Source organism: Phyllostomus discolor, chromosome 6 (assembly GCF_004126475.2).
Source record: "Phyllostomus discolor isolate MPI-MPIP mPhyDis1 chromosome 6, mPhyDis1.pri.v3, whole genome shotgun sequence".
NCBI lineage: Eukaryota > Metazoa > Chordata > Mammalia > Chiroptera > Phyllostomidae > Phyllostomus > Phyllostomus discolor.
This window is the reverse complement of record NC_040908.2, coordinates 87,593,096-87,620,663: the sequence shown is the minus strand read 5'-3', so window position 1 is coordinate 87,620,663 and position 27,568 is coordinate 87,593,096. Positions and strand designations below refer to the sequence as shown.

General features: G+C 38.9%; 1 protein-coding gene across 1 annotated transcript in view; it reads right to left on the bottom strand.

Moving 5' to 3' along the window:
- Positions 1 to 1,656: 1,656 nt before the first annotated feature.
- The window catches only part of ARHGAP20 (Rho GTPase activating protein 20), a 124,426-nt gene continuing 98,514 nt past the window's right edge, over positions 1,657 to 27,568 (bottom strand). Inside the window, exons 10-15 of the mRNA XM_028516621.2 lie at positions 19,312 to 19,490; positions 17,566 to 17,727; positions 13,763 to 13,872; positions 9,120 to 9,309; positions 7,895 to 8,009; positions 1,657 to 6,803 (exon numbers count right to left, since the gene is read on the bottom strand). Of these exons, the coding sequence (XP_028372422.1) occupies positions 4,939 to 6,803; positions 7,895 to 8,009; positions 9,120 to 9,309; positions 13,763 to 13,872; positions 17,566 to 17,727; positions 19,312 to 19,490 (2,621 nt within the window). The 3' untranslated portion in view covers positions 1,657 to 4,938. The remainder of the gene's footprint in view (positions 6,804 to 7,894; positions 8,010 to 9,119; positions 9,310 to 13,762; positions 13,873 to 17,565; positions 17,728 to 19,311; positions 19,491 to 27,568) is intronic.

Below are 27,568 nucleotides of genomic sequence, written 5' to 3'. Positions count from 1 at the left end.
AGGAGACCCTTTGACTACATATAGTGTTAACCGTGATCTTCCACCCAGCTAGTTGATTTTTAGAAAGGATGGAAAGAACATAAGACTCTTGTTGAGGAAGAAAGGATTGTGAGTTGGATTTATAAAGCAGGGAGGTTGTGGGAGGTCAGATTCTGTGGTAAGGTGAGAGTAAAGGATAGTAAATAGGTGTAGTGTGTGAGAGAATAGAGTTAACCACTATGGTAATAGAGTTCAGGAAACTTTGAAATGGGCTAAGATCTGGGGCGGGGGGGCGTGTTGTGAAGTAATTACAATTGCATGGAACAGCAGTTATTTACAATAATATTATGGCAACAATCATATGACAGAATCTATGATATCTAGGTAACAAGAGTAGGGAGTACAGAACCCTGGGTAGTGTGCTAATGGGCACAGGTGAGTTAAAGGACAGTAGATTAGCAATGCAGTATGGAAAGAGATATCAAGGGAAAGCTGTCAGGTCATACAATATAACCAGCCTAGCAAAGCAGACTATACAAAAAGAAGAGGGGTACAAAAATACTATTTAAAAAAGATGTAGGAATACTAGAAAAATAGTAATAATACAAATATGCAATAACTTGCAGGTTCTCTGTAATAGCAGAGTGAAATTTGTCTCACTGTCCCAGCATTGTGATGCCCCTTCTTTGGGTTCAACTTTGGTCTTTTCACAGATCCAGGATTTTGTCTCACTTGTAGGTATTTAGAAAAAATTTATAAAAGTAAAAATAGAAAAGGTAGATGAAGGAAGGAAGAAGAGATAAAATTGGAGGAAAGGAAGGAGGAAGGAATAAAACAAGAAATCAGGAAAGAGAGGAAAAAGAAATCAAAAGAGAATAAAACCAATAAAAATAAAAAAATAAAAAATTGTTAAAAAAAGAGAATCAAATTAAAAAGTCTCTTGATTTCAAAGTGGCCAAACCAGTTTTTCTGCTCTTGCTGGCTGAGGCAGGCTGAGGGGTGATTGGTCTGGCTTTTCTTCCTTGGTCAGCGGAGCTTGCACTGGCTTCCTCACTGTCTGGGAAGCTAACATGGCTCCTCAGCTTTGCGCCCTGGGTGTGGGAATCAGGCCTTTCCCCAGGGTTACTGCTATGGGCTGGTGTATGGGGATGCTCTCCTTGCAAGTGCGCCTGTGCGCTGGTGTGCCCGTCTGCTGGTGTGTCGGTGTGCTGGCGCACCCGTGCAGGCGCACCCACAGCTGCAGGGAGGCTGGAGCCACCAATCACTTTAGGAGAATTCCCCAAACAGTGTCCGTGTCCATTCACTCCTTCCTCTTGAGAAATTCCTCCCGTTCAAGCCCGCCGCTCCCTACAGTGGCCTGGCCTCTCTCACCGCCAAACGCTCCAGCCAGACCGGTGACTGTGGGAGTCCGGGTCTGGCTGGACCCGGCCTTATTGTCCTTTAGCACTCTCCTTACCATCTGATTTTTCAATGTTCTTTGTAATTTTTGGTGTCCAATCTTCATATATTCTGGAATACTGTTGGCTATTCGCTCTGTTCCTCAGAAGATCAGCTAAGTGTTTCACCCATGAGCTGGGGGAAGTGGAATTTGCTTCCACCTACCTTACCACCATCTCCAAACACCCCCATTTAGTAGGTTATTGATGACTGGCTTGAAAATGTTAATACAGTTTTTACTATATGCTTAATGTATTGAAAGAGAGTAATGTATTCACTGAGACAACTAGTTGATTTGATAAAAACAAATTTGGTTTTCATTTTCTCAGCTGCCAAGATCATTTTGATCATCGCCTCTATCAGGCAACCACTGAACTCCGAGGCAAGTCACATTACATCTTTTCAGGTCAATATCATACCATGAAAAGTAGAAAAACACAGTGTGAGATAACTTCTTGAATTCAATGTTTTTAGTAGATCATGACTTTTTCAAACAACAGTCTTTGTATTTCTGTGAAATTCAGGGTGAAATTAACATCAGTGTATGTGTACATTGCCCAAATCTAATCGAGGAAATTTCTGACAGAGGGGTAGTGGTCTTCCCTGCTGATAGAGCAAATAGTTTTTTTCTACTAAGGTAGTGTATTTTCTTGAGTGTCTTTGAAACGATGGTTAAACTTATACAGAGTGAACCTCAATGAACTCTGAGACATGAAGATGTAGCTGTCATAAGAAACCAGTAATATTCAATAAGTTTATATGACCTGAGATACTGATGTCTGAGTGTGTGTCTGGGGTCAACTGGGACAATTTGGTCAGAATGGTTCAAATTTAGGTAAGAAAATTTCATTCAGTTAATTAAACTGAGTTGATGGTTGTTTTGATATGAGGGTATGGACTGTATCTGATTCTCGGAGCACAGTGAAAACATAATACCTAAAAATGATGACTGTATCTAAAGCATGACTATTTGGTAAATGTTAAGATTAGAAAAATATAAGAGAAAAAAAACAACCTTTTTTTCTAGAAAGACTGTGGTAAATGATTAAAAGCTCAAAGTTCCAATTCTATATTAATTACATTTTATAAAATTTTCAACGTTAAGTAGAAATTGGGCTCATTAACTAAAAACAATTCTACAAAGGCAATATTGCTCTGGTAAGATTGTTAACTCTGGAGGATATTTTATTTAATAGACTGCATGAACTTCATACATCTTCATTATCAGTGCCTTGAAAAACAAACAACTTTAAAAGTTAGCAGCAGTTTCTGCAAGTACAAAAATACACATTTATTACATAACATGATAGTAAAATTTGTCAAGATATATTATACAAACTCAAAGCATTTTAGATAAAGCATCAGTCTAATATATTATAGATTGACAGAGTATAATAAAATGACATGTTCTTCAAATCATATAATACTTTACAGCAATATTAACAAACTATTCACATTAAGTATACAGTAATATCTAAGGAAACACAGAGTAGGAATGGTTATTTAAGAGCTTCAACATCTATTTTCTTCTATGCTTCAAATTGGGTAGGTGATTTTCTATTCATCAATATATATTGATGAATATATATTGATGAATAGAATATATATATATATATATATATATATATATATATATATATATATAGATAGATAGGCTAGAACTATTTTTTTAAGTAGAGAAGAAATTTCTTCCAGAAAGACATTCTAAGCTGGAAGTTTCATTCACATCTTGCAGTTCTGACAGTAGTTTTTCCCTAAGGGTAAGGGACATCCCTGTTGCCTTTATATACCACCAAAAAATGCATATGGACACTTAGGAGTCTAAGTATAGGAGTGGTCAGTTAGAAAGTGACATCTACTTTACATCTGTGACTGAGATAGCCAGTGTCATGAAGGAGTTCTTTGGACCCAGAGTTCTAAAAGCTAATTATAATGCTTAGGACAAACAGGGCCATGTACCCTAGAGGTAGGTAGCACTGATAGTTAATACTAAAAGGACTTTTTATACCTTATAGAAAATATTTCTCCCCCTATAATTGAAGAAATGCAATGTTTAGGACAACAGGGAAAGAATATTTGACATGAAAGTTTCCTGGTGGCTCAAAAAGATAATACAGAATAAGCTAGTTTGTGGGAGAAAGATCCATCTGATGGTGAACTAAAGAGACACAATGGGTTCTAAGCAACTTCTAAGTAACAAGTTTAAATGAAAGAAGATGCACATCCTTTCTTGACTCTATCCCTTCATAGAGGCTGCTAGGCATAATAATCAATGGACAGAATCCAGGAGATATGTTAGTGTAACTTTAAGGCAAGAGAAAAGAGAAATATCCATGGGTATAAAATAAACCAATGGGGTGTACACTATCTGTAAACCATGAATCACTTGGGAAAAAAATATAAAAACTTCCAGAGGTAAGAAAATCCAAAGCCAGTAATTAAGAAGGCCTGACAGCCACTTTGGTGGGTATTCTATTCTGCAACTCTTCATAAACTGGCAACCCCTAAAATTGTTCTCTCTCTACTGCCATATGATAATTAGAAAAAGGATGATTTATCCGTAATTTTTTATGGCTGTGTGCACTAAGAGTCAGGGCTGCAGAAAAAAACATTTCAGCAAAGAGGAGCCAGACTTTGATCACATGTTGGCAACAGCATTCGTGTAACAGAGAAAAGGACTGTTGTTGCAGCCTTCCTCCACATTCAGGTAACAAATGCTTTCAGGTCACCTTCTCACAGAAAAGCTGCATTTTGGGAGAATGTTCCCAGCACAAGTACCTGTGGGAAGGACAATGAGATGAGCAATATTTCCTTCTTTCTCTTCATACTCTGTCTTCCGGAGCCTTTTCAAAGCAATGAAACACTAACAGAAAAAGGAATCAAGCAACACAGAAAAAACAGAAAAAAGATATCATGATACTCATGATTTTTGGATCATTCTACTTTTTTTCCAGTCAGCTACATCAGTGGGCTGTTTTCTGGACTAATCCTGTGAGGGCATGTGACTATAAAATGTCACAGAAATGGCCACTAGCTTGGATTCAGGGAAATGTTTGACATGATTTCCTTCATTACTAGGTGTTCCTTTCTTTCCAATGCTTTGATTAGTGGCATTTTTCTTGCCTATTTATTCAAGACATTCTATGGAGTATGGATGGTTTCTCTGTACCCTTACCCATTCTCCACCATCCCCATTCTTCACATAAGTGAAGATTCTCTTGCCTTCTCAAGAGATTAATTTTATATAAGGCAAGTTTTCTATACAGAAGATGCTTTCTCTAACTCTGCTGGTTATCTCTAAAATCACACGACAGGACCAAACAACCCCATGCTCTAATAAGAAAATGCCTCACAAACACAGGTGATGCATTTGTTTTTTCAGTCTGAACTTTTTGCCAAATGGTTTCATTAAAGAGATTTTGTTGTCCCAAGTATTAGCAATAATTATGCTACCTATCCCAGGTATATTATAAAAAGGGTAATAATTATTATCTTCATGTCATTATTAGCCAGTTTCTGCTCTCACTGTGGTAAAATGTCCTTGGTTGATGGTTTGTCCCCAACATCACCAATTACTGTAGGCCCTAACCCTGGGCTGGACACATCATCCACAACCAAAGAGTTGGGAGAGGAACTCGCATGAGGCAGAGAACCAGGAGAGCACTGCCCACTCCTCTCTCCTTCCTCATGTGACTTCATACAAAACTCGAGTCTGTCTTCCACTAGGCTGAATGGAGAGCCAATGTGTTTCTCTGAGACTTGGCTGGGATCAGTGCTATACTGCTGGGCTTTCTGCACAGCTCCAAGTCCTTCTGTTACCCGTAGGGGCATGTCCTTCTGTTTCTCTTGCAGTGAGTTGGCTTCTGAAACACCAGAAGCAGGTGGAGGTGGCTCCTTGGGTCCTTGTAGAGAAGCCATTTTCTTTTCCTCTGATCTGGTTGCCTTTGCTTTGTTTTTGAGGGACCAGTTTTTCAAACTGGCCATACCATTTCTTAGCCACATGCTGGGATGAAGAGTTACAGAATGCATTTGTGAATGTCGTTCTATAGTGTCCTTTTTCATATAGGCCAGGCGGCTGCTGGTCTGCTCTGAGGAGGTACCAGGCAGCCCAGAAATGAGACTGGAACTGCAAAAGTCAGAAGAAAGTTCTTCCTGCTTTCTTTGAGCCTGAAAATTGCAATCTATTGGAGAAGAAGTTTCAGTGGGTGTAAACACAGAATGTTCTGAAATCTGAGAAAAAGCACTGTCTTGGGAGCTCACTGATGAGCCAGATGGGGAAGTGCCTGGGGAGGACAAGCTAGAATAGCTAGTCCTTGGGCAAATGTTTAATGTTGAGGGTAAAAACTTCTCAGTGTTTTGGTTTATGGCACTACTCTTGCCCACTTCGATCCCCATGACCAAACTCTGATTAATAAGCTTTTGCCCCTCCATTTGCAAAGACTTGTGCTGTTTGAGATAATCCTCCTCTCCATGCAAGTGACTGGCTTCATAGCTGGTTTTATTTTGTTTTTTTGAAAAAATCCCCCTGAGATAGCTCAGTTTGGAGTGCTGGTCATCAATGCTGGGCTCTGAGCAGCGCCGGTGCCTCCTTGAACTCTTGAGAGCATCTGTTGTGTGTGGTGAGGGGTGTCCGGATGTATCTGCATCAAAGGGCTGGTTACTGGGATGATCATGTGAGGACGTGTGACTGTAAGATGCCACAGAAATGGCCACTGGCTTGGATTTAGGGAGAAGCTTCACATGATTTCCTTCATTATCAAATAAGTCTTTCTTCTTAGCATTTTTATTAGTGGCATTTTTCTTGACATCACTACCTGTAACTAAACTCTGTTTAAAATACCTCTTATCCTCTCCCTGTAGGGGTTGATCCTGCTTTAGATAGTCCTCATCTTTTTGTGAGAGAATTGCATCATAGCTGGACTTGCGTAGCTTTTTCTGGTAAAACTCCCTGAGAGAGGAAAGCTTTGAATCTAGATAGTCCATGCTGGGCTCCGAGCAGCGGCGATGTCGCCTTGAGCTCTTTGGAGCATCTGCTGTAGCTGTAGACAGATAGCTGCGGGCCATCATGCCAGGGGGAGCCCCAGCATGGTCCTGCAGTGGGGCCTTTCTGTATAGTACTGTAACAGTTACTGGTGTGGATTCAAGAGGCTGTTCCATTTGAATGTCTTCAGATTTAGAACGGTCTAAGTCAAAGTCACTGAGGGTTAAAGGACCTTCCACATCAGGCTGGTCAAGGTCATAGTCACTAAGAGTTAAGACAGAGTCCATGCTTCTGCTCCCGTGACCCAGGTTCTTTACCAGGTCACTACATGGAGCATCAACATCCTCATTCAGCTCATTTTCCAAGCTGTCATAGGAGGAGTCAGTCATTTGTAAGCAAGAGATATCTGTGAAAAAAAATCAAACCATGATTAACACTGGTTTTTACTCCAAATACATGCCGCCTTAAAAAAAAACAAAAAACAGACTTAACGTGCTTAGTTCCTCTTTTTGTGTAGATTTTTCAAATTTCTACTCTCAAGAAAAAAAATGGTTCTTTCACAACTTTTTAGTTGTTAGTGCAGAATATAAAATGAAATTGTTTGGGTATACTAGATTTATCTCAGCTCTTGAAGAACTGTGCTTTCCTTAACTAAGATTTCCTCAAAGCAAGGAGGCATGTCATAATCTCAAGAAATGGCAAAAAAAAAAAAAAAAGAATAAATAAAGGCATCAATATCCAGTATACCCAGGTTCTGAATAAGAATGCTTTTTCATGTGGATTGCTGGTGAGTGTACATACTTAACTCTCTAGTCTCAGGGGAGCCATTTACTATCAATTTCTGTTTGACAAAGTTTTTTAATGTCCATTATTTATTTAATCTTTAAGACAATTATAAAAGTTAGACATTATAGTTATCCATATTTTATAGATACAGAATTGATGTACAGTGGCACAGAATAAATGCCCAAAGATAACATAACTAGTAATTGTTGACATAGAATTCATATTCTAGAAGGTTAAATGTTTTCAACTCTGCTCCCACCCACACCCATGATGCTGGTCCTTTTTAAACTGTTTTATAGCACACCCAAGTTCTGAGGTGTCTCAGGGACAATAAGAGAAAGAAGAGAAAGAGAAAGACCAGGTCTGCCTCACTGCCTCTAAGCCTGCTACTCCAGTTCTAACTACAGTCATTCTATTATATATGTTAGCATTCCTTGTAAAGTTTTATTTTTTTAAAAAAAGGGTTAAAACCATACCATAAATGCTACCACTAAAAATTTCTTGAAGTATAGCATCTTGTCTTACACACTTCTAACCCCACCAGAGAATTAGTAGTAGCAGGCTTCCTAATGAAGGAGCCCTAGGCCCATGGACCCAGATTAGTGGCTCCCTTCCCTTTAGCTGCTATGGGACCCAGGACAATCACTGTCCCCCCGTCTTCAAAGACATGTGCCTATTTTTCATATAAAACAATCCAATTATTCACAATACCTGAGGTATGCTCTCTAGTATCACATCTCATTGAAACCTCTCCAAGGAGGGAAGTGATTTCTTCTCCAAATATTTTACAGCAATTCTCAATGAGAAACTGAATCACTAGAGTGACCTGCACAAAAAGGGATAAAAATAAAGTGCTATTTTTCATATAGCATGTCTATAAATGATGTTTCATATATGAATCCTGATTTCAACAAAAAATACAAAAGAATCCTGTGAAAATTTCATGTTTGTTTTAAAAGTATACAAACTAGTTTCCCCTAAATAAACTATGATACTATCAAGAGTAATTTATGTATAGAAATTAATTTTAATCAGTGGACTAAAGTTATTATTTGTGACCTTGGTCTAATGCTAACATTTTTATTCCAATAGCTCTGTCTTTAAAATTAGAGTAGTTTTAAGTATTCTCAACAGAGTATTTGGGGTGAAGAAATACACTTTGTTATTAAAATTCATGAAGCATCACAGATAAAGATTTACAAAATGTATTTCTTATATAAAAGACAGAGGTCATAAACTTGGGAAGAGGGCATCCTCTGTGGGTTTACTGTGAAGGAGAGAGACAGCTGGAGAGAAAATTTGCATTTTGCCTGATTGATTCTCTACCTCTGCATTTCCTTCCCTTGAGCTCCCTAACTGGAGATGCTTGGGAAAGAGGTAGGATTTCACTAAGGAGCTTTGTGCTTCCACTGACATGTACTAGTTTCCCTACCCCAGTACTGAAACAAAGGAGCAGGCAGAACAGTGGGACAAAAGGGTATTAATATCCCCACACCCTGTATTAAACACCGGGCACTGCAGGAGTGTGAAGAGCTGGGTATTATTACCACCTCCATTTTTCAGTTGAGAAACTGAATCAATATAACTGATTTTGCCCAAGACCGTACATCTGGCAAGAGATGGGGGCTGAGAGTTGAACCTTGGCTTGTCTAACTTCAAAGTCCTTGTTTATTTTTAAAATCATATCAACTGCTTTCTTACTACTCTATGGTTTAAGTCATAGTTTTTTGTCTCTTTAAAGGGAAAAGAGAAATAACCCAACTGCTAGTATTCTCCTGCTTAAGAAATCACTTTTTAAAAGTTTACCAGAACAGGATAAAACAATTAATAACTCAAATTTACATTATGAAAATGTCTTTCAGAATAAATACCTTGAATTTTAGGTTCTAAATGGAGATTCAGTCCACCAGGGTATAAAAATGAAAAACTTTATTACCTTTTTTGTAAATTCATTTTCTAGTTCTGGGCTGGAGGAAGTAGAAGGCCAAAGAATGCTTGGAGCAATGCACACTGCTAAATTAAATGCAGTCATCTGATTGGAGGAGGAATGTTGCTTGATGTTGTATAACACCCCAAAAAGGTACCTTAGAAGAACAACATTGGCGCTTGGAAGCTGGTTTAATAGCCTAAAGACGGAAAAAATGCAAGACATTTTTAAGCTCTTTAAGCAAAAGATTTCATTAAAAAATTTGTATAAAGAGGCAACCCTCACTTTCCATGGGCTTCCCATGCAAAACAAGAACACAGTCCAGACGTGCAAGAGTTTCAGTTAATATGGCACCATGCAGGGTGAGGACTACCTGTACAGAAAGAGAGAAAATAAGCACTGCGGATTTAGTTTTTATATTTTGAATATAGGCTTCACAACTTAATGAAAGTGTAAAAGAATGCAGAAAAGTGACTCAAAAAATTTGCTACCTGAAATATTTACCTGAAACTAGTATAATGTGTTTTAACTTAGGTAAATCCTGTAACATTTCATAATATTCTCAACCAAACCCTCCAAAATGCTTTCTGGTGAAATTCAACAACCATTAAACTTAAAGTGCTCCTTTATTTCCAAGTAGCAACACAAGAATTGTTATCTCTGGAGGGAACCCAATCTTTTAGCTATTTAAGACTGCCAGGTCCATTCTGAGAGCTTATGCTCTACCTCACTAGCTTCCAAAGTCAATTAGTCCCAATTCTTATCTCACTAGTATCACTTCCACATGTAAGTCAAGTTCATCATAGTCTGTCTCCTATTGTTCCTATTTTGTAATTAATAAGGGATTTCTAAATTATCATTCACTGAAAGTGATTTTTACTACCATCCAGAAAACATATATATTGATATTCATGGTTGCTGCTTTTTTTTTTTTTTTACAAGAATCTGCAACCAAGGAGAAAATTAGGTAGTCTGACTCCTGTTGCAAAAATTATAGAGGTATTTCTTCAGTATAGTAAACTGACAATGAGTTAATTTTGTAGGAACAAATTATGAAAGACATTGCAGTGGGCCAAAAGATGACTGTGTATATTCAGTGGAAAGTAAGACATTGTGTAGCACACACTGATTTGGGTTATCTCATTTATGGAGGTCTTATGCCTTTGAGCTAATTTTACAAACTCTTAGTTGCAGATAAATGACAGCAGAGCACCTAATACTTGTTCATAGAACTGAAAATTTTGTTCAGTGAGGAGACAAATGATTTATTTGTGTCTTCCTCCTACCTCTCTATGCCCCAGTAGAGAAAGCCAGTTTTTGCATCTACCTGTAAATTCATTTTAGCATTTCTGATTCAACTACATAAATTGTGGTAGTTTAAAATCTCCTTTGAACTGGTTTCAACATTTTATCAGTTCTCTCACTAATTAATGATTTAAACTGAATCTTTTATGTGTTTATTTTATATTTGTGTAAGAGTTATAATTTCACATTTTAATAAAAAAACAAAGAAATCATCCTTTAACAGTAGTGTTTAGTTTTAGACAATGAGCCACAAGTATACCGTCTATTCTTCCCTACCTCTGAATGGTTTCCACCAAACCATATCAAAGTAGAGATAATAGTATTTTGTTATGAGGTTTTGATTTCTGGTTTCTTTAACAGCTGTACTATGTTCTTCTATGGATGAGAGATGTCTATCAATAGCAGTGTGTAGATAAAAATTCATAAAGTTGCACAAGAAAAAACTATACCAAACAACTATATGCAAAAACCGACACTGGGATTCTTGGGTTTTCAAAGAACTGGCAATATATATTTTTAGGTGGAGACTTCTTTCCCACTGTCTGATAATGCAGGAAATATCACAGAATGGGTGTGGGTGAGTTTTGCCAGCAACTTCCCTCTGCATGAGTATAGACAATGCATTCCTTGTGATCAGGCTGTAACTGTGCAACTCCCTTTTTCCTTGACACTTTTCAAGAGTTAACTGCTTCTTTGCAGTACTTCCCCAATATCGCCTCCCCATATCTCATTTATAGCATGGATTATACTGCATTGTAATTTTAATTTTTTAAAAATTATATTTTATTGATTATGCTACTATAGTCCAGTTTTTCCCCTTTATCCTTTCCACACATCATCCCAAACTCCCTCAGGCAATCTCCCCACCATTATTCATGTCCATGAGTCATGTGTATAAGTTCTTTGGCTGCTCCATTTTCTATACTATACTTTACATCCTCATGGCTATTCTGTAACCACCTATTTGTATTTCTTGATCCCCTCACTTCCTCACTCATCCTCCTTCTCCTCATTCCCATCTGGCAACCATCTGGTAACTAAGTTCTTTTCTCTTGCTGTTTTTAAGAGTCTTTCTTTATCTTTGACTTTTGGCATTTTAATTATGATGTGTCTTGGAGTGGGCCTCTTTGCATCCATCATAATTGGGACTCTCTGTGCTTCCTCGACTTGCATGTCTATTTCCTTCACCAAATTAGGGAAGTTTTCTTTCACTATTTTTTCAGATAGAGTTCTAATTTCTTGCTCTTTCTCTTCTCCTTTTGGCACCCCTATGATGTGAATATTGAAATGCTTGAAGTTGTCCCAGAGGCTGCTTACACTGTCCTTGTTTTTTGGATTCTTTTTTCTTCTTCTTATTCTGTATGGTTGTTTTTTACTTTCTTATGTTCCAAATCATTGATCTGATTCTCAGCTTCATCCACTCTACTGTTGTTTCCCTGTAAATTGTTCTTTATTTCAATTAATGTATCCTTCATTTCTGAGTGGATCTTTTTTTGTGCTCTTGAGGTCCTCACTAAGTTCCTTCAGCATCCTTATATGCAGTGCTTTGAACTCTGGATCTGACAGATTGCTTATTTCCATTTCATTTAGCTTTTTTTCTGGAGGTTTAATCTGTTCTTTTATTGGGGCCATGTTTCTTTATCTCCTCACTCTGGCAGCTTCCCTGTGTTTATTTCTATGTATTAGCTAGAGCTGGTTTGACTCCGTGTCTTGGTATTGTGTCCTAATGTATTAGGTGTCCTGTAGGGTCCAATGGCACAGCTTCCACCATCACCCAAGCTGGGTATTCGAGGTGTGCCCTTCGGGTGGGCTGAGTACACACTCCTCTTGTTGTTGTTGTTGGCAGATCAATGGGAGTCTTGGTTGCTGTTGGCAGGTCATTGGAGGGATTTACCCAGGCCAGTCAGCTGCAAGGACTGGCTGTGACCACTGACCAGCAACCTCCACCCTCTGTGGAGGGTCAGTTCTTCAGGAGCAGGGTGGTGGTACTCTGATGTCGTCTATAGCCATCCACTGAGTGCGCTGGCCCTGAGGTCTCCTGGGTGGTACAGGCCAAGATCAGCCTCCAGCTTTGTTTTGCCCCAAGGTACCCTGCCTGAGTTATAAAGCAATCTGAGACGGTTGCTACTTATGCTGGGCTTGGAGATTCCCAGGTGAAGTCAAGCTGTGAATCTAATCTGGCTGCTGCTAGGGCTCAGTGAAGGCAGCTGTTGCTTGTTTGATAGGATTTAGGAGCCAAGACCAGCCATTCTTATGGAAAAGCAGCTTGGGTGGGCCCCAAAAGATGGATGTGGCAGTGTCTCTAGGGATTTCCAAGGCAGGTCAAACAGTGTTAACCAGGTTGATGGAGTTCAGATATGGCACCAGCTTGCTGGCTCTATGGGGGACTTAGAAAAGGGACAATGGCCTCTGTTCACCTTGATGTCAGATACTTCAGTTTCTCCCTTTATACCTCTGGTGCCTTTCAAGCTGCTACCCAAGCACTGGAGCTCAGAGGGAGTGAGTCTGAGTATATGAGTCTGTGTGTTAGTTCTTTTGAGGAGCTGCTTGAGGCTCCAGCGGTTTCTTCCATAACTCAGTGCATGCAGGTTTTTGCAGCCAGAAGTTGTGGGGAGTTATCTTCCTGGCACTAGAATCCTGGGTTGGGGGGCCTGATGTGGGGCTGGGACCCCTTGCTCCCAAGATATCCCTCCTGAATTTTTATCCATGTGGATGTTGGGCCAGCCCATTCTGCATCTGCACCCCTCTTACCAGACTGGATGGATGTGGTTTCTTTAATTCCATAGTTGTCAGGCTTCCATTCAACTCAGTTTCTGACATTCCTGAGTGATAGTTATTGCTATATTTTAGTTGTAATTTTGATGTGGATGTGTAAAGAGGTGAGCCATGTTTGCCTATGGTACCATATTCACCAGAAATTCATCAACATTGTAAGTCTAATTCTTGTTTTCTCTATGTCCTCTACCAGACTGAGAGTTCCTTGAGAGAGCAAACTTTTTTCTATATGAATTCATTTGCCGCATGAGCTATATAAGGAGTTGTCTGGTTAAATATTTACCAAAATTAAGATCATAAGTTTTAGTTTAGGTTTATAGTATTAGCTATTGGTCTAATGGTTTTCAGCTCTTCTCAGATTTAGATATACAGAAGGTGTATAATGGTCAAGTATGCCATGTTAATAAGATTAGGGAGAAAACAATAATAATGACAGTAGTTAGCATAGATCTATTTTTAAACTGATTCCCCTGGATACAATTTTGATCATCATCACTACTTTCAGAGACAAGCTTATAAAATATAAGCTTTTAAAAAGTATTTTTGAGACATGACCAAATTAGAATAATTACCTTTGAATTGTATTTATTTTCTCTTCATCATCTTCTTGATCCATTACACAGACCCAGTGATCATAGAGATCTGATGAGAAAATACTTCCAGGAATATTTCGTAGAAAGTCCTTACAGAGAGGAAAAAATATTTTAAATCATTATTCTCATCCTAAATATGTATTAAAGAAATTATAATATATTTTGTTGAAAAGTTCAGTTAAGTTTTCCCTTCTTTGGAATACATAGATCTCTGTGCCAACTCTCCACTGGTGTGAACACACAGAAACACAGGCTTGATTTTTTTTTCTAACAAAACCCAGAGTTTTTGTTAGAAAAAACCAAAACAAAACAAAACTGTAATCTGGATTACACAGTGAAATATACTGGACAACCTGTTTGGGGTGAAAGGCCCTGTCTGTGTACATGTGATATACTAGTACCATGTGACAGGGCCTGACAAATCATTCTAAATCCCCCTCCCCCCTTTCACATCACTAGTTCAAAGAAATACATGAACATATCTGTGAGGTTCATAATGTTGTAATCACTTATCCAACCATGCTATCCATATTTACTCGTATGTACCAGGTACTGCTTGAGGTGCTAGAGACAAGGCAGTGAATGAAACAAAGTCCCTGTTATTTTCAAACTTTACATTCTAGTGGTATTGGTGAATAATTTCATCTAGAGGTACTTAAGAGTTTCTCCCTGTATTCCCCATAGAAGGCTCTTACTATCTGGGGGAGAAAGCATCACTGGCAATGGTTGGGTTCTGGGGGCCTGGGGTACTACCCCCATGCCTGTTGTTCATTAAATAACATGTCCCTAGCACATCATCCTTCCTGGCACTCAAGACCCTACTCTGCTGAAACCCCTGGTGGGCCTCGGTGTGGTGAAACCAGACTATAACACAAGCAGTATATGGCTAAGGGTATTTGTTGTTCAACCTTTGTTTATAAAAAGCTTAAAAATAAACTAAATTTGGCTCTGGTCCTATGTTCATTTCTGTTCTAAGCCAATTCTCTCTCTTTTTTTTTTTTCCTGGTATGGTCTGCTTTCCACCTCAGGAAGCTTTAGGCAGAGAAAAACAATTTCATGTCGAAGCATTGTAGCCATGGGTGGCTCTTGTTTTTCAAGTTCCTGCTTATAACCTAGAGGTAGGCGAAAGCTGAAATTGAGCGATTTAAATATTGCTGGAAAAACAAATCAGCAACTTTACCTATGTGTTTACAAAAGGCAACACATAACTTGTTACTTATGTGTCATGTTTGTATCACTAATATGAAAGCAGCGATACCTTATTGTTATAGTTAGCTGATCACTTGTGTATCTTTCCCACTAACTTCTGAGCTCCTCCAGGGCAGGGGTAGCCCCTCTATCTCAACTTGCACATTTCAGTGCCAAGCACAGTCCCAGACACAGGAGTGGTCATTACTGAATTGGTGCTTTATGTCATATGGACAAATATTAATGAGGGACAAGGAAAGGCCAAATAGCTATGACAGATTCTAAGCTCATTTAAAAAAACCTCTTTGCAGTCATGTCCCCTATTGTGATAAAATTTTTTAAAGAGTGGTTAACAAGTAGAAAGACGATTGATCCATTCTGTTGAATTACATCTTTCACTCTTCTATTGTTATCTTCCAGTAGAAATGTAGTTGGATGCCTGTGATTCAGATGTGTCTTTACAAAAGTTACCTCTTTTAGGGTAAAGCTATTGAATTTTCATAATTCCAAACTAATTTTAGTTGCTGCACCTACTTTAAAAGTCAGATTTAGAAGTGGCAAAAATCTGTTATTTCAAAGTGGGGCAGTGACAATAGCTCTTTTTTTAAATCTCAGTGGAAAACATACTTATGATCTGTCTTGAAGAAAAACATCATTAAATCTTGAACCTACACTTGAAAGATAATAGGTCGTAACATCTCAATGAACTCTCCACAGCTGGAATAACAAGTTATGAAATGCAACCACCATCACAGATGAGAAAGAATATGAGAGCTGGTTCTGAATTACAATCACCAACTCACAGCACTCAACTGAAATTCTCCACCCCTCCAAAATCAGAGCCCAAGTCATCAGCAGAACCACCAAGTTCATTGAGAGGAGGATTCTTGCAGGATTAAAAATGAACTTTCTTTCAAAGTTCTGATGGATCAAAGTTACAGTGTCTCAAGCAATTTTCTTTCAAGTATAGTTTAGAGTTCAACTTATATTTAAGCAAACCAGCATAAGTAAGAAATTAAAGGAAAACTAAAGTACCACTTCTAAATAGTCTTAAAAACAAACAAAACAAAAGCTCAAAATATTTTGGCAAAGAGATCTCTTGTCCTACAACCACTTGGAAGATGTGAGAGTAAAAAACAGTCCAGTGATTATAAAACTTCAACTACTTGTAACCTATTTAACCAGACTTTTCAATTATTTGGATTAGAGTTCATCTTTTGCTTATCTTTGTATAAGTAATATTTCCATAACTTATAATACTATAAAACTCTTCTCAAATTATACTTTGTAATATCCTCAATAATTTAGCACAAAATTTTAAGAAGTGTGGTGCTGTGAAGAACAGCATAGTAAGGAAAATTTTCTAAAACATAGGTTTTAACTTCTTAAGAGGTGGGAGAAAGCCTAATTATATGATAAAAAGAGAAAAATTCATTGTGAATATATATATATATATATCCCTGACATGTATCTGGCTGAGCATACCATACATATCTTTATTGTATTCCAAGGTTGAAGGGTAGTCACAACCCTGTGCAAAATAGATTAGATGACCTAGTTCCATCTCTCCAGTTCTTCTGAGTGAATCTTCATTGCACAAGCCCACACTCAACAGGGTTTGTTTAAGAGTAGACATGGCCTATTTACCAAGAAACCTCTGTTTGTGCATTAAGTCATGAAGTTAAGATTCTGTACATAGTTGACCATCCAGCAGGAGTGGGGGTGTGTGAGAGTCTTCTTCACTATGTTTTCCTTAGTTTGTTTCTTTGCTCCACACCCTGGGATGCAGGGTGGGGCCATCCCTGGCATGGTGCATTCCCACCCTGCTGGGACATGGGAGACTGAGGCAGGTCTGCAGAAGCTATTGCTAGGGTTGAAAGCTCTCCTAATAGCTGGGTTAACTATTTTCTAAAAATGTAAGGCATTCTCAGGAATGTGGGAGGAACACATTTTAGAAGAGCTCTAACCCAACTATGGATGTGACTTAAGTAACTGTGGAGTGAAGGTAAGAACTATAGGAATGTCAAATGTGGGAAGGGTTTTTATAATAGGAATAATAGGGGAATAGGATTAACTCATATTCCACTTTTACTTTAAAGACGCATTAGGGTACAAGGAGTTGTATAAGTGAATGGAATTTTCAGTGGTCTTGGAAAGCAATTTTGTTTCAGTTGTTAGACAAATGTCTGTATGGTAAAATTTTTTCTCAAAATTTAGTAAAGTTTATTTTTGAAAAATTGTGAGAAAGTCATCATAATCAGGATATTTGTTTTGGTAAACATGTATATATTTTGATAATTTTTAATTTAACTTAATTTCTGTGTGTGTGTGTGTGTGTGTGTGTGTGTGATAGCAGAAGTGAAGATGAGGAGAGTGGTGTGGAATAAAAAATTTTAAAAGGCATGACAGGCATGCCATATCATTAGCAGTGGCTTTTAAAGGACAATCTTGACTTTGTGAAGCATTTTTAATACTTTTTAGATTCTTAATCTATTATGGTTCTTTGCAAATGGGAATAATGTCATAATGAAAGAAACCCATTGTCTTTCTTCAGAGCTTCACTGTGGGGTAGATGAAGGGAGAACTTTTCCTACCTTTAAAACAGACGCTATTACAAAAATAGATTCACAGTCTAGTTGTACTTCAACTCCAGAATTCAGTTTCTCTTTCAGCTCTCTGCAAGATTTCATATTGGCCGATTGCCTGAAAATTCCTTTTGTGAGGGGTCCATTTATGTTAAGGAAATAAAGCATATCCTATGGGGAAGCAGAGAAAAAGCAATGGCACTTTACACATACAAGCACTCTCAGCTGCCAGAGGCTGGGATATACTGGGGAAAGTCCTCAAGGACTGCTAGGAGGACCAAAGCCAATTTATTTGTTGGTATCTCTAAATATCTTTTCTTCTATTTACTCAACATCTAAAAAACATTTTTAATTTAAACACTTGCTTTAATTAGACTGTCTTGTTTCAATGAACTAATAGCCACTTTAAAATAAAAATTTTCTGACTGCTTCAAGGTATCTGTTAACTGGTCTCCTCTCTCTCCCCTCTTTTCCGATTATTCTCTAATACAAACTCTTTCCCCAAATATGGAAATATTATTGTCAAACTCCTTCCCCACTTGCTTGCCTTTCTTTTTATGCATCTTCATATGTCATTCTCCTTCCTGTATTTACTTCCTTCTTTCAGTATTCAGGCTAAAAATATCTACCCCAGGAAGCCTTCTCCATTCCATTCCATTCTGATCAATCTTACATTTTGCTTTCTTTTAAGCTGCACATCCTCTCCTTTCAGTGTAGAAAAGGAATGGGTGAAAGGTGAAAGATTTATATGATCAAAGAGAAACCAGAAGGGAGACAGGAAGGGATAATTGGGGGAAAAGGGGAAAGGGTTGTTAAGGAACATGTATAAAGGACACATAAACAAAGCCAAACGTGGTAGGATAGAGGGTAGGAGGTGGGGACGGCTGGAGTGGTGGGGAGTAATGGGGAGAAAATGGAGACAACTGTACTTGAAGAACAATTAAAAAAAGAAAGGAAAAAAGAAAAGGAATGGGTGTTGTAGATAAGCAACCCATTGGATTTGAAACCTAGTTAAAACACATACTTACTGTGTGATCTTGGGCAAACCTGAAGCTTTAAAAAAAATTTGGACAGCAGGGATGATGAAGACAATGTTAACTACTCCCTAACTCTGTTGTGCAGGGGTAGCAATAAAGTGGCAGGCTAGTATCTGGCACGTATAGATGCACAATATACTGTAAAAGCCATATATCTAGTATAGTAATTAGAAGAGACTGGATGCTTGATAAATGTTGCTTAGCAATGATCATTTACTATATCACTTGGAGACAAGACAAAAGTGGTGGTTTCATCTGACCCACAATATACAAGAAAGATAACTACATGCCAGAGGATGCACCTTTATGCATAAACACTTGAAATACAAATAAAACACATGCAAGGTTTTCAAAAGCATATGATTGTGTAATCTTTGCTGCTAAAGCAATTAAAGAAGGCTTTCAGAACAATGTAGAATTCAAGAAAGGAAGCGAGAGGAATGTGAGGGATAATGTGAATTCTCTGTCTACCAAGCGCATTCTAAATTATCTGAGAAAGCTTATATGGCTCTTTCCTGTGAGAGTATACTAGATGATCTCTTCCTATGATGTCTAAGTTATGATTCTGCAATAGGTCAATCAGATTTTTATTCTTTGAAATAGTAAAAAAGATTCTCAGCCAAAGCCATGGATGTCTATAATATTTCTACTTGGGGATAGATTTACCTTCCAGGGCCCTCTCCTTTCCCACTGGTGCTAAGGCCAGAATGAGACTTACCAAGACAGGTTTGGGCAGATTGTCATTTTCACAAATATTTGGCAGAGACACTCCAAAGAGCTGTCCTGCCATAGGAGATGTTGGTGACATGGGCAAGTTATCCAGGTGAGTGCTAGAACCCCGCCAAAAGGCCCAATTTATGATAGATCTTCGCCTTTTAAATGTCTTCTGACCCGAATCTAAGGAAGAAGTGAAGTAGAAAAACTAGATTAATTCACTTAATCTTATTTCTACAGTTTCCATCTTATATTATGCTCATTACTATGGTTCAAAGAGAAAAAGTGCTTAGAGATGTCTTTTGTTACCATTAATTAAATCAATGAAGTTTCACTATAATACTTTATAAATTAATAAAGAATCAAATATTTGGGTTATTCTCTTATCCATGTTTGGAACATCACTGGTTTGTTTAAATGAGTTTTGACACTGAATTTCCAAAGGTGAAAGAAATGATCCCTTACTGTACTGTAACAAAACAAAAAGTGTTTCATACCAACATATATATTGTTGCATTTTAAGAGTCTCATGCTCTACCAATTGAGCTAGCCAGGAATAGGCATATTGTCACATTAAAGATGAGACTAGGCACACAAAAAAGTTGAAGATTAAATTAGACCACAATTACACAGTAAGGAAAGGAAGACGGGGAGGAGTAAAAGGGGGTGGGGAGGCAAAGATGGGGGAAGGAGGTGGAGGAGTAGGAGAGTTGTCTCTATGGAGATGTTCTCTTGAAACAAAGAATGCTTTATTACCTGATGTCCCACTCCACTACTGAGACAGGAAGCTAATGTCCTCCATTTCTCCCCCTTTCCTTCCAAATGCAAAGACTTTCAGGTATCTTTTCAGTTCCCAACTTAACCTTTAACGCAGCATGGATGGTTGCAAACATGAATACTTGCCCTTGCCATGGCAAAATTTATAATCTAAGAGGGAAGCAGGACTGGTGGTGGTGGGGGAGAAGCAGCAAGTATATTAATAATAAAATATCATAAGGGAGGAACAAAGTATCAGAGGCATTCAGAAGAATAAGAACGCACATCTGCCCATTGGGTGGGAAGGTGTGATCCAGGAGGCACTGAACTTTTATTTGAATTTCAAATGAACAAGACTTTAACAGAGCATGTAGCATCCTGCCTAACATTTAATCAGTAAGCACTCAATAAATCCTTCTTGAATAATAACTGAATTAAGAAGAGATTTAGGAGGAAAAAAAGACAACATTAATAAAAAATGCATAAGAGGTCAACTGAGAATCATGATTTTGTAATATCATAGTGCTAAAACATGTCTGATGTCATCTGTCTCTAATTTTAACATAAAAATAGATGGGTGTGCACAGCATTTGATATTTGTTTATATTTTTAAATTATATTTATTAATTATGCTATTACAGTTGTCTCAATTTTTCCCCCTTTGCCTCCTCCACCCATCACCCGCCTCCAATCCCTCAGGCAATCCCCCCACTACTGTTCATGTCCATGGGTCATGAGCATGAGTTCTTTGGCTACTCTATTTCCTAACTGTACCTTACATTCCCATGGCTATTCTGTAACTACCTATTTGTACTTCTTAATCCCCTCACCTCTTTACCCATTCTCTCCCTCCCCCATCCCATCAGGCAACCATCAAAACCCTCTCCATATCCATAATTCTGTCTCTCCTTGTTTGCTAAGTTTGTTTTTTAGATTCAATTGTTGATAGATATGTATTTATTGTCATTTTATTATTCATAGTTTTGATTTTCTCCTTTTTCTTAAATAAGTCTCTCTAACATTTCATATAATAGTGGTTCACATAATAATGGATGAAATCCTTTAGTTTTTTTCTAATCTGACAAGCTCTTTATCTGCCCCTCGATTCCAAATGATATCTTTGCTGAGTAGAGAAATCTTGGCTGTAGGTTCCTGACTTTGAATATTTCTTGCCAATCCCTTCTAGCCTGTGAAGTTTCTTTTGAGAAATCAGCTGACAGTCTTATAGGAACTCCCCTGTAGGTGACTGACTGCTTTTCTCTTGCTCCTTTTCAGGTTTTCTCTTTGTCTTTAACCTTTGGCCTTTTAATTATGATGTATCTTTGACTGGGCCTCTTTGCATCCACCTTGTTTGGGACTCCTTGTGCTTCCTGGACTTGTATGTATATTTCCTTCACCAAATCAGGGAAGTTTTCTGTCATTTTTTTCCAGATAGATTTCCAATTTCTTGCTCTTTCTCTTCTCCTTCTGGCACCTCTATGATGCAAATGTTGGAACACTTGATGCAGTCCCAGAGGCTGCTTACATTATCCTCACTTTTTGGATTAGTTTTTCTTCTTGTTATTCTGCATGGTTGTTTTTTGCTTTCTTATGTTCCAAATCATTGATTTGATTCTCAGCTTCACCCACTCTACTGTTGTTTCCCTGTAAATTGTTCTTTATTTCAATTAGTGTATCCTTCATTTCTGAGTGGGTCTTTTTTATGCTGCTGAGGTCCTCACAAAGTTCTATAAGCATCCTTATAGCCAGTGTTTTGAATTCTGCATCTGAGAGATTGCTTATCTGCATTTCATTTAGCTCTTTTTCTGGAGTTTTTATCTGTTCTTTCATTTGACCATATTTCTTTGTCTCCTCATTTTGGCATACCCCCTGGGTTTGTTTCTATGTCTCAGGTAGGACTGCTATGCCTCCTTGTCTTGGTAGTGGGGCCTAATGTAGTAGGTGTCCTGTACAGTCCAATGGCACAGCCTCCCCTACTCACCAAGCTGGGTACTCAAGGTGTGCTCTTTGTGTGGGCTGAGTACACCCCCTTCTTATAGTTGAGACTTGACTGCTATTGGCAGGTCAATTGGAGGGATTTACACAGTCCAGGCAGATGCAAGGACTGGCCGTGACCACTGACCACCAACTTCTGCCCTCCATAGATTATCAGCTGCATGGAGGCAGGGTGGCGGTACTCTGACATGGTCTGTTGCAGTCTACTGGGTGTGCAGGCTCTGGGGTTTCCCAGGTGGTGTAGGGCAAGGTCAGCCCCAATCTGTGTTTTTCCTGGGGCCACTCTTCCAGGGCTACAAAGCAATCTGAGATGGCTGTTATTTGTGCTGGCCTTGGAGATTCCCAGGTGAAGCCAAGCTGTGAATCTGGGCTGTCTGCTTCTAGTGCCTGGCCTATGGCAACTTAACAAGAGGTACAGGGGCTGAGGACTCACTGAGGCTGGCTTTTGCTTGTTTGAGAGGATTTGGTAAGCTGTGAAGCATGAGCCTAGACCAGCCATTCATATGGAAAATCTCTGTTAACAGTTTGGGTGGGTCCATAAGTTGGGTGGGAAGGAGTCTCAGGGGATCTCCAGGGCAGGGCAAACAGTATTTGCCATGTTGATGGAGTCTCAAGATGGCATCTGCCTGGCGACTCTATGGCTTTGTAGGGAGAAGATTCAGAAAAGCAACAATGACCTCTGCCTGCTGTTTTGTCTGGGAGAAAGCTGTGCCTGAGCTCTCACTTTGATTGCAGACACTTCAGTACCTCCTTGTATCCCACTGGTACCTTTCAAGCTGCTACCCCAGTATTAGAGCTCAGAGGGAGAGAATCTGAGTAAGTCCATGTGTGACTTCTTTAAGGGGAACTTCCTGGGACTCTAGAACTTTCTTCCATCAACTCAGTACCCATTGGTTTTTGCAGTCAGAAGTTATGGTGACTTATCTTCCTGTCACTAGAACCCTGGGCTGGGGGACCTGGTGTGGGGCTGGGACTCCTTGCTCCCAAGATATTCCTATCAAATTTTTATCCACCACATGTTGATGTGGGAGCAGCCTGTTCTGCATCTCTACCCCTCCTACCAGTCTGGATGGACATTTCTTTAATTTTGTAATTGTCAGACTTCCATTCAACTTGATTTCTGATAGTTCCGAGTGATGGCTGTTGTTTAGTTGTAATTTTTATGGGTTGTGTGAGAAGGGGAGCTGTGTTTACCTATGCTACCATCTTGACTAGAAGTCCCATTGCGTAGGATTTGATATTTAAAATAAAGACAACTTTTTAAGGATCCTTTCAGACCTTTCTACCACCCTCTCCTGCCCCAGAGCCCTAATACCTATATATAGGTATCAACTATAAACTCTGAACAACATTTAAAAAAAGCCTACCTGAAGGGAATAAAGAGGGACCAAAAGAAGAGAAATACTTGGGATAAAAGTGTTACACTTGGAAAAAAGGCATGGCATGGCACTGGGTAGGTTTTCTATTCTTACAGCTTTTAGTCCAAGCACAGGCCGTAGGGTGGTGGGGTGACTAAAATTTGAGAGAAACCTCACTCCCACTGGCTTGGAGAACTAGAGAATGGAGGTGGAGCTAACCACAGCAGCTGAAAAGCAAGGAGGGAAAATTCTAGGCGGAGAATAGTAAATTAGTGGGAACCCCAAATGCTGTGTATAATTTGCCCAAATTTCTATAGACCCCTGAAGCACCCACATGTAAAGCAGATTCAAAATAGCTTGTGGTTAAGGCTAACGAGCTGAGATTTGAGGAGCCATCATCCTTGGTGGCATCCACACAGGGTTTGATTCCATTTTCTCCAGTGAGAGAGTGTGGCAGTTGGTCATTAAATGCTGGCTGAGTGGCAGAGACAGCCAACCAAACCACCAGAGGTGACCACATTTCCTGGTGATGGCACGCTGAAGGAGATGATCTTTTCAGGGTGGACATTGTCTGCAGTGTCAAATGCTCATTTCAAATAAATATTTTATTGTCTCAGAATAGGGAGTTGGGGATGGCTAGGGTGTGAGGGGGAAGTTATGGGGGGGATGCAGACAACTATAATTAACAATAAAATAATTTTAAAAAATAAAAATAAAATTCCCCCTCCCAAAAGAAGAATAACCAAATTAAACCAAAGGCTTAAAAGAGCCAAGTTGTAGGAGATATATAAATAACATTTTACCAAATGGCCTTCAGACCACCATCTACCCTTGGCTTTCTCAGGATGCATAAATGCATCATCAGTGTTCACACACCCAAGTGTAAAGGTCTTTGGTTCTAGAGTCAGGAGCCCAGTTAGACTCTCGGCTCTGACATTTACTTGGGTAACTTAATCTCTTTACTTAACTTTAAAATAAGAATGATATTACCTACCTGTCGAAGGCTTACTGAAAGGATTAAATAGGATAATATATGAAATGTACTACTTTGCCCAGAGCATGGGTCACAGTGATCTTAATTAAAATTAAAGTTGCTAAGACAACAATTTCCTCCCTATGAAGAGGAACTTCTCCCTACACCCATTCTCCATTTGCCATAACAGCCTTTGAAGTATGCAGACAGGAAGAAATATAAGACTCTGCTTAACTAGAGTACTTTCTTCTTGCTCTGACATTCCTAACCTATTCCATTTTGAAAAACCATAAAAGAAAACTAAACTAATCATTAAATACAGGATGGGGTTCCAGTATTCCTAGCAATGTCACTTTGTACAAATGTTTCTTTAATTTTTATGTGTGTATATGTTGAGTAGTTGTATTCAGTCTATTTTCCTCACATTTAACCTGGCTTCATTATTTCTAAAACTATCAGTTTTATTTGATTTTTTAGCTTTTACATGCTTCTTAGGAAGAATGCTTTATCATAAATTTATATACTCAGCTATCCTATGAGTGTAGATATATAGCATCAAGTAGAAATTGAGTCCTGTACTATATTATAGTTTCAGTTGCAGGCATGCCTTTTGTTATGTATAATATTCAGTTTTAGAGTTCATATTCCCTCTGGGACTGAGAGGAAAAAAAATTTCATTATTGTTGACTTACTTTTCTTTTTTTTAATATATTTTATTGATTATGCTATTACAGTTGTCCCATTTTCCCCCCTTCACTCCCCTCCACCCTGTACACCCTCTCCTACCCATATCCCCCCCTTTAGTCATGTCCATGTGTCATACTTATAAGTTCTTTAGCTTCTACATTTCCCATACTATTCTTACCCTCCCCCTATCTATTTTCAACCTACAATCTATGCTACTTATTCTCTGTACCTTTTCCCCCTCTTTCCTCCTCCCACTCCCCTGTTGCTAACCCTCCATGTGATCTCCGTTTCTGTGGTTCTGTTCCTGTTCTAGTTCTTTGCTTAGTTTCTTTTGGTTTTGCTTTAGGTGTGGTTGTCAATAATTGTGAGTTTGCTGTCCTTTTACTATACATGTTTTTTCTTTATCTTCTTTTCTTAGATAAGTCCCTTTAACATTTCATAAAATAAGGGCTTGGTGATGATGAACTCCTTTAACTTGACCTTATCTGAGAAGCACTTTATCTGCCCTTCCATTCTAAATGAAAGCTTTGCTGGATAGAATAATCTGGGATATAGGTCCTTGTCTTTCATGACTTGGAATATTTCTTTCCAGCTCCTTCTTGCCTGTAAGGTCTCTTTTGAGAAATCAGCTGACATTCTGATGGGAACTCCTTTGTAGGTGACTGTCCCCTTATCTCTTGTGCTTCTAGGATTCTCGCCTTCATTTTTACCTTGGCTAATGTAATTATGATGTGCCTTGGTGTGTTTCTTCTTGGGTCCAACTTCTTTGGGGCTCTCTGAGCTTCCTGGATTTCCTGGAAGTCTATTTCCTTTGTCAGAATGGGGAAGTTCTCCTTTATTATTTGTTCAAATACATGTTCAATCTGTTGCTTTTCCTCTTCCCCTTCTGGTACCACTATAATTCGGATGTTGGAACGTTTAGAGATGTCCTGGAGGTTCCTAAGCTTCTCCTCGTATTTTTTGAATTTTTATTTCTTCATTCTTTCCTGTTTGATTGTTTTTGTCTTCCTTCTGGACCACTCTATTGTTTTGAGTCCCAGTTTCCTTCCCATCACTATTGGTTCTCTGTGCAGTTTCCTTCATCTCTTTTATGGTAACCTGCATTTTTTCATGTAATTTGTGCCCAAAATCAACCAATTCTGTGAGTTTCTTGATCACCAGTGTTTTGAACTATGCATCTGATAGATTGGCTATCTCTTGGTCGCTCAAAAGGATGAACCCTGGGGCATTGATCTGTTTTTCTGTTTGAGAAATGTATCTCTCTCCCTCTCTCTCTTTTTTTTTTTGGTCTGGTCGCTCCTATTATGGTGAGGGGTGGAGCCTTAGGTGTTCACCCGGGCTGGGTACCCCAGTCGCTAGATTGTGATGTTGTATGTGGGGGTGGGGGCAGGAGGGAACAATGGTGGTAGCTCCTTTTTCCTGGGACCACAGTCCCTTCCCTGGGATCCTGGGCTGCGCACTCTGTCCTGGTTGACAATGGCCACCTCACTGGGTCCGCCAGCTGCCGCTCAGGTACTCAGGGTCGACCCGCGATCTTGTATGCCCCGGTATCCTTACACACTCCTGGTTGCCTTATGCACCCAGTTCTCCCTGTTTTCCAAGCCTCGACTGGTGCTGCAACCCATGCCATGCCTGGATGCTTGTCTCCACCCCTCCTACCAGTCCGGATGAACGGGTCTACTTCAACTTCTTGGCTGTCTGACTTCCATTCAGATGAATTCTCTGTTAGTTCTGTGTGTTATTTTGCCTCTAAATTGTTGTTGTTCTAATCTTGGTTGTGCATGGAGGTACGGTGCGTCCACCTATGCCTCCATCTTGCTGCAAGTCTATAGTTGACTTTCTTAAAGAGCTTTCAATGCATAGCTCTTGCTTTCTAAATGTCCAAAAATTGATGAAAATCATGCTATTGCTATTAGAAACATAAGGGTGATACAAATGTAGCACAAACTAAATTCATGCAAATCTAACTTTCCTAAAGAATCCTGGCAAGATTCAGCTAGTATTTCTTCATGATTAATTGAGGAACTGAATATTAAAAATTATAATTCTTAATAGTTTGTATTTATAGAATAACAACAACAACAAAGCCTTAGTTAGAAATTCTATTCTAGCCAAATAATTAAATATACCCCCTCTTGCCTCTACCCCCCACTCCAGAGTAGGAAATATGTATGGGAGACTACTAGAATCATATGACAAACAGGTAGAAGAAAAAGTTGCTTCCCATATTTTACCATCTACCATAAAATTCAGTTCCATTAGCCCTGAGTCAACACACATGTGGAAGAGCCTGCAGTGGATGAAGAACTGGAGTTCAGTTTGGGCTAGAACCTCAGAAGCTACTTCAGACCATCATGGAAAAATTCCACTTCAACAACAGAATTCTGCTCCACTCAAGTTTTTCTATAATAGGTGTGTCTAAGCCACTTAATCTTTCATTTACCTTCTCTGTTCCATTTATTGGACTAAGCCCTGCTATGAGTTCCTGGGCC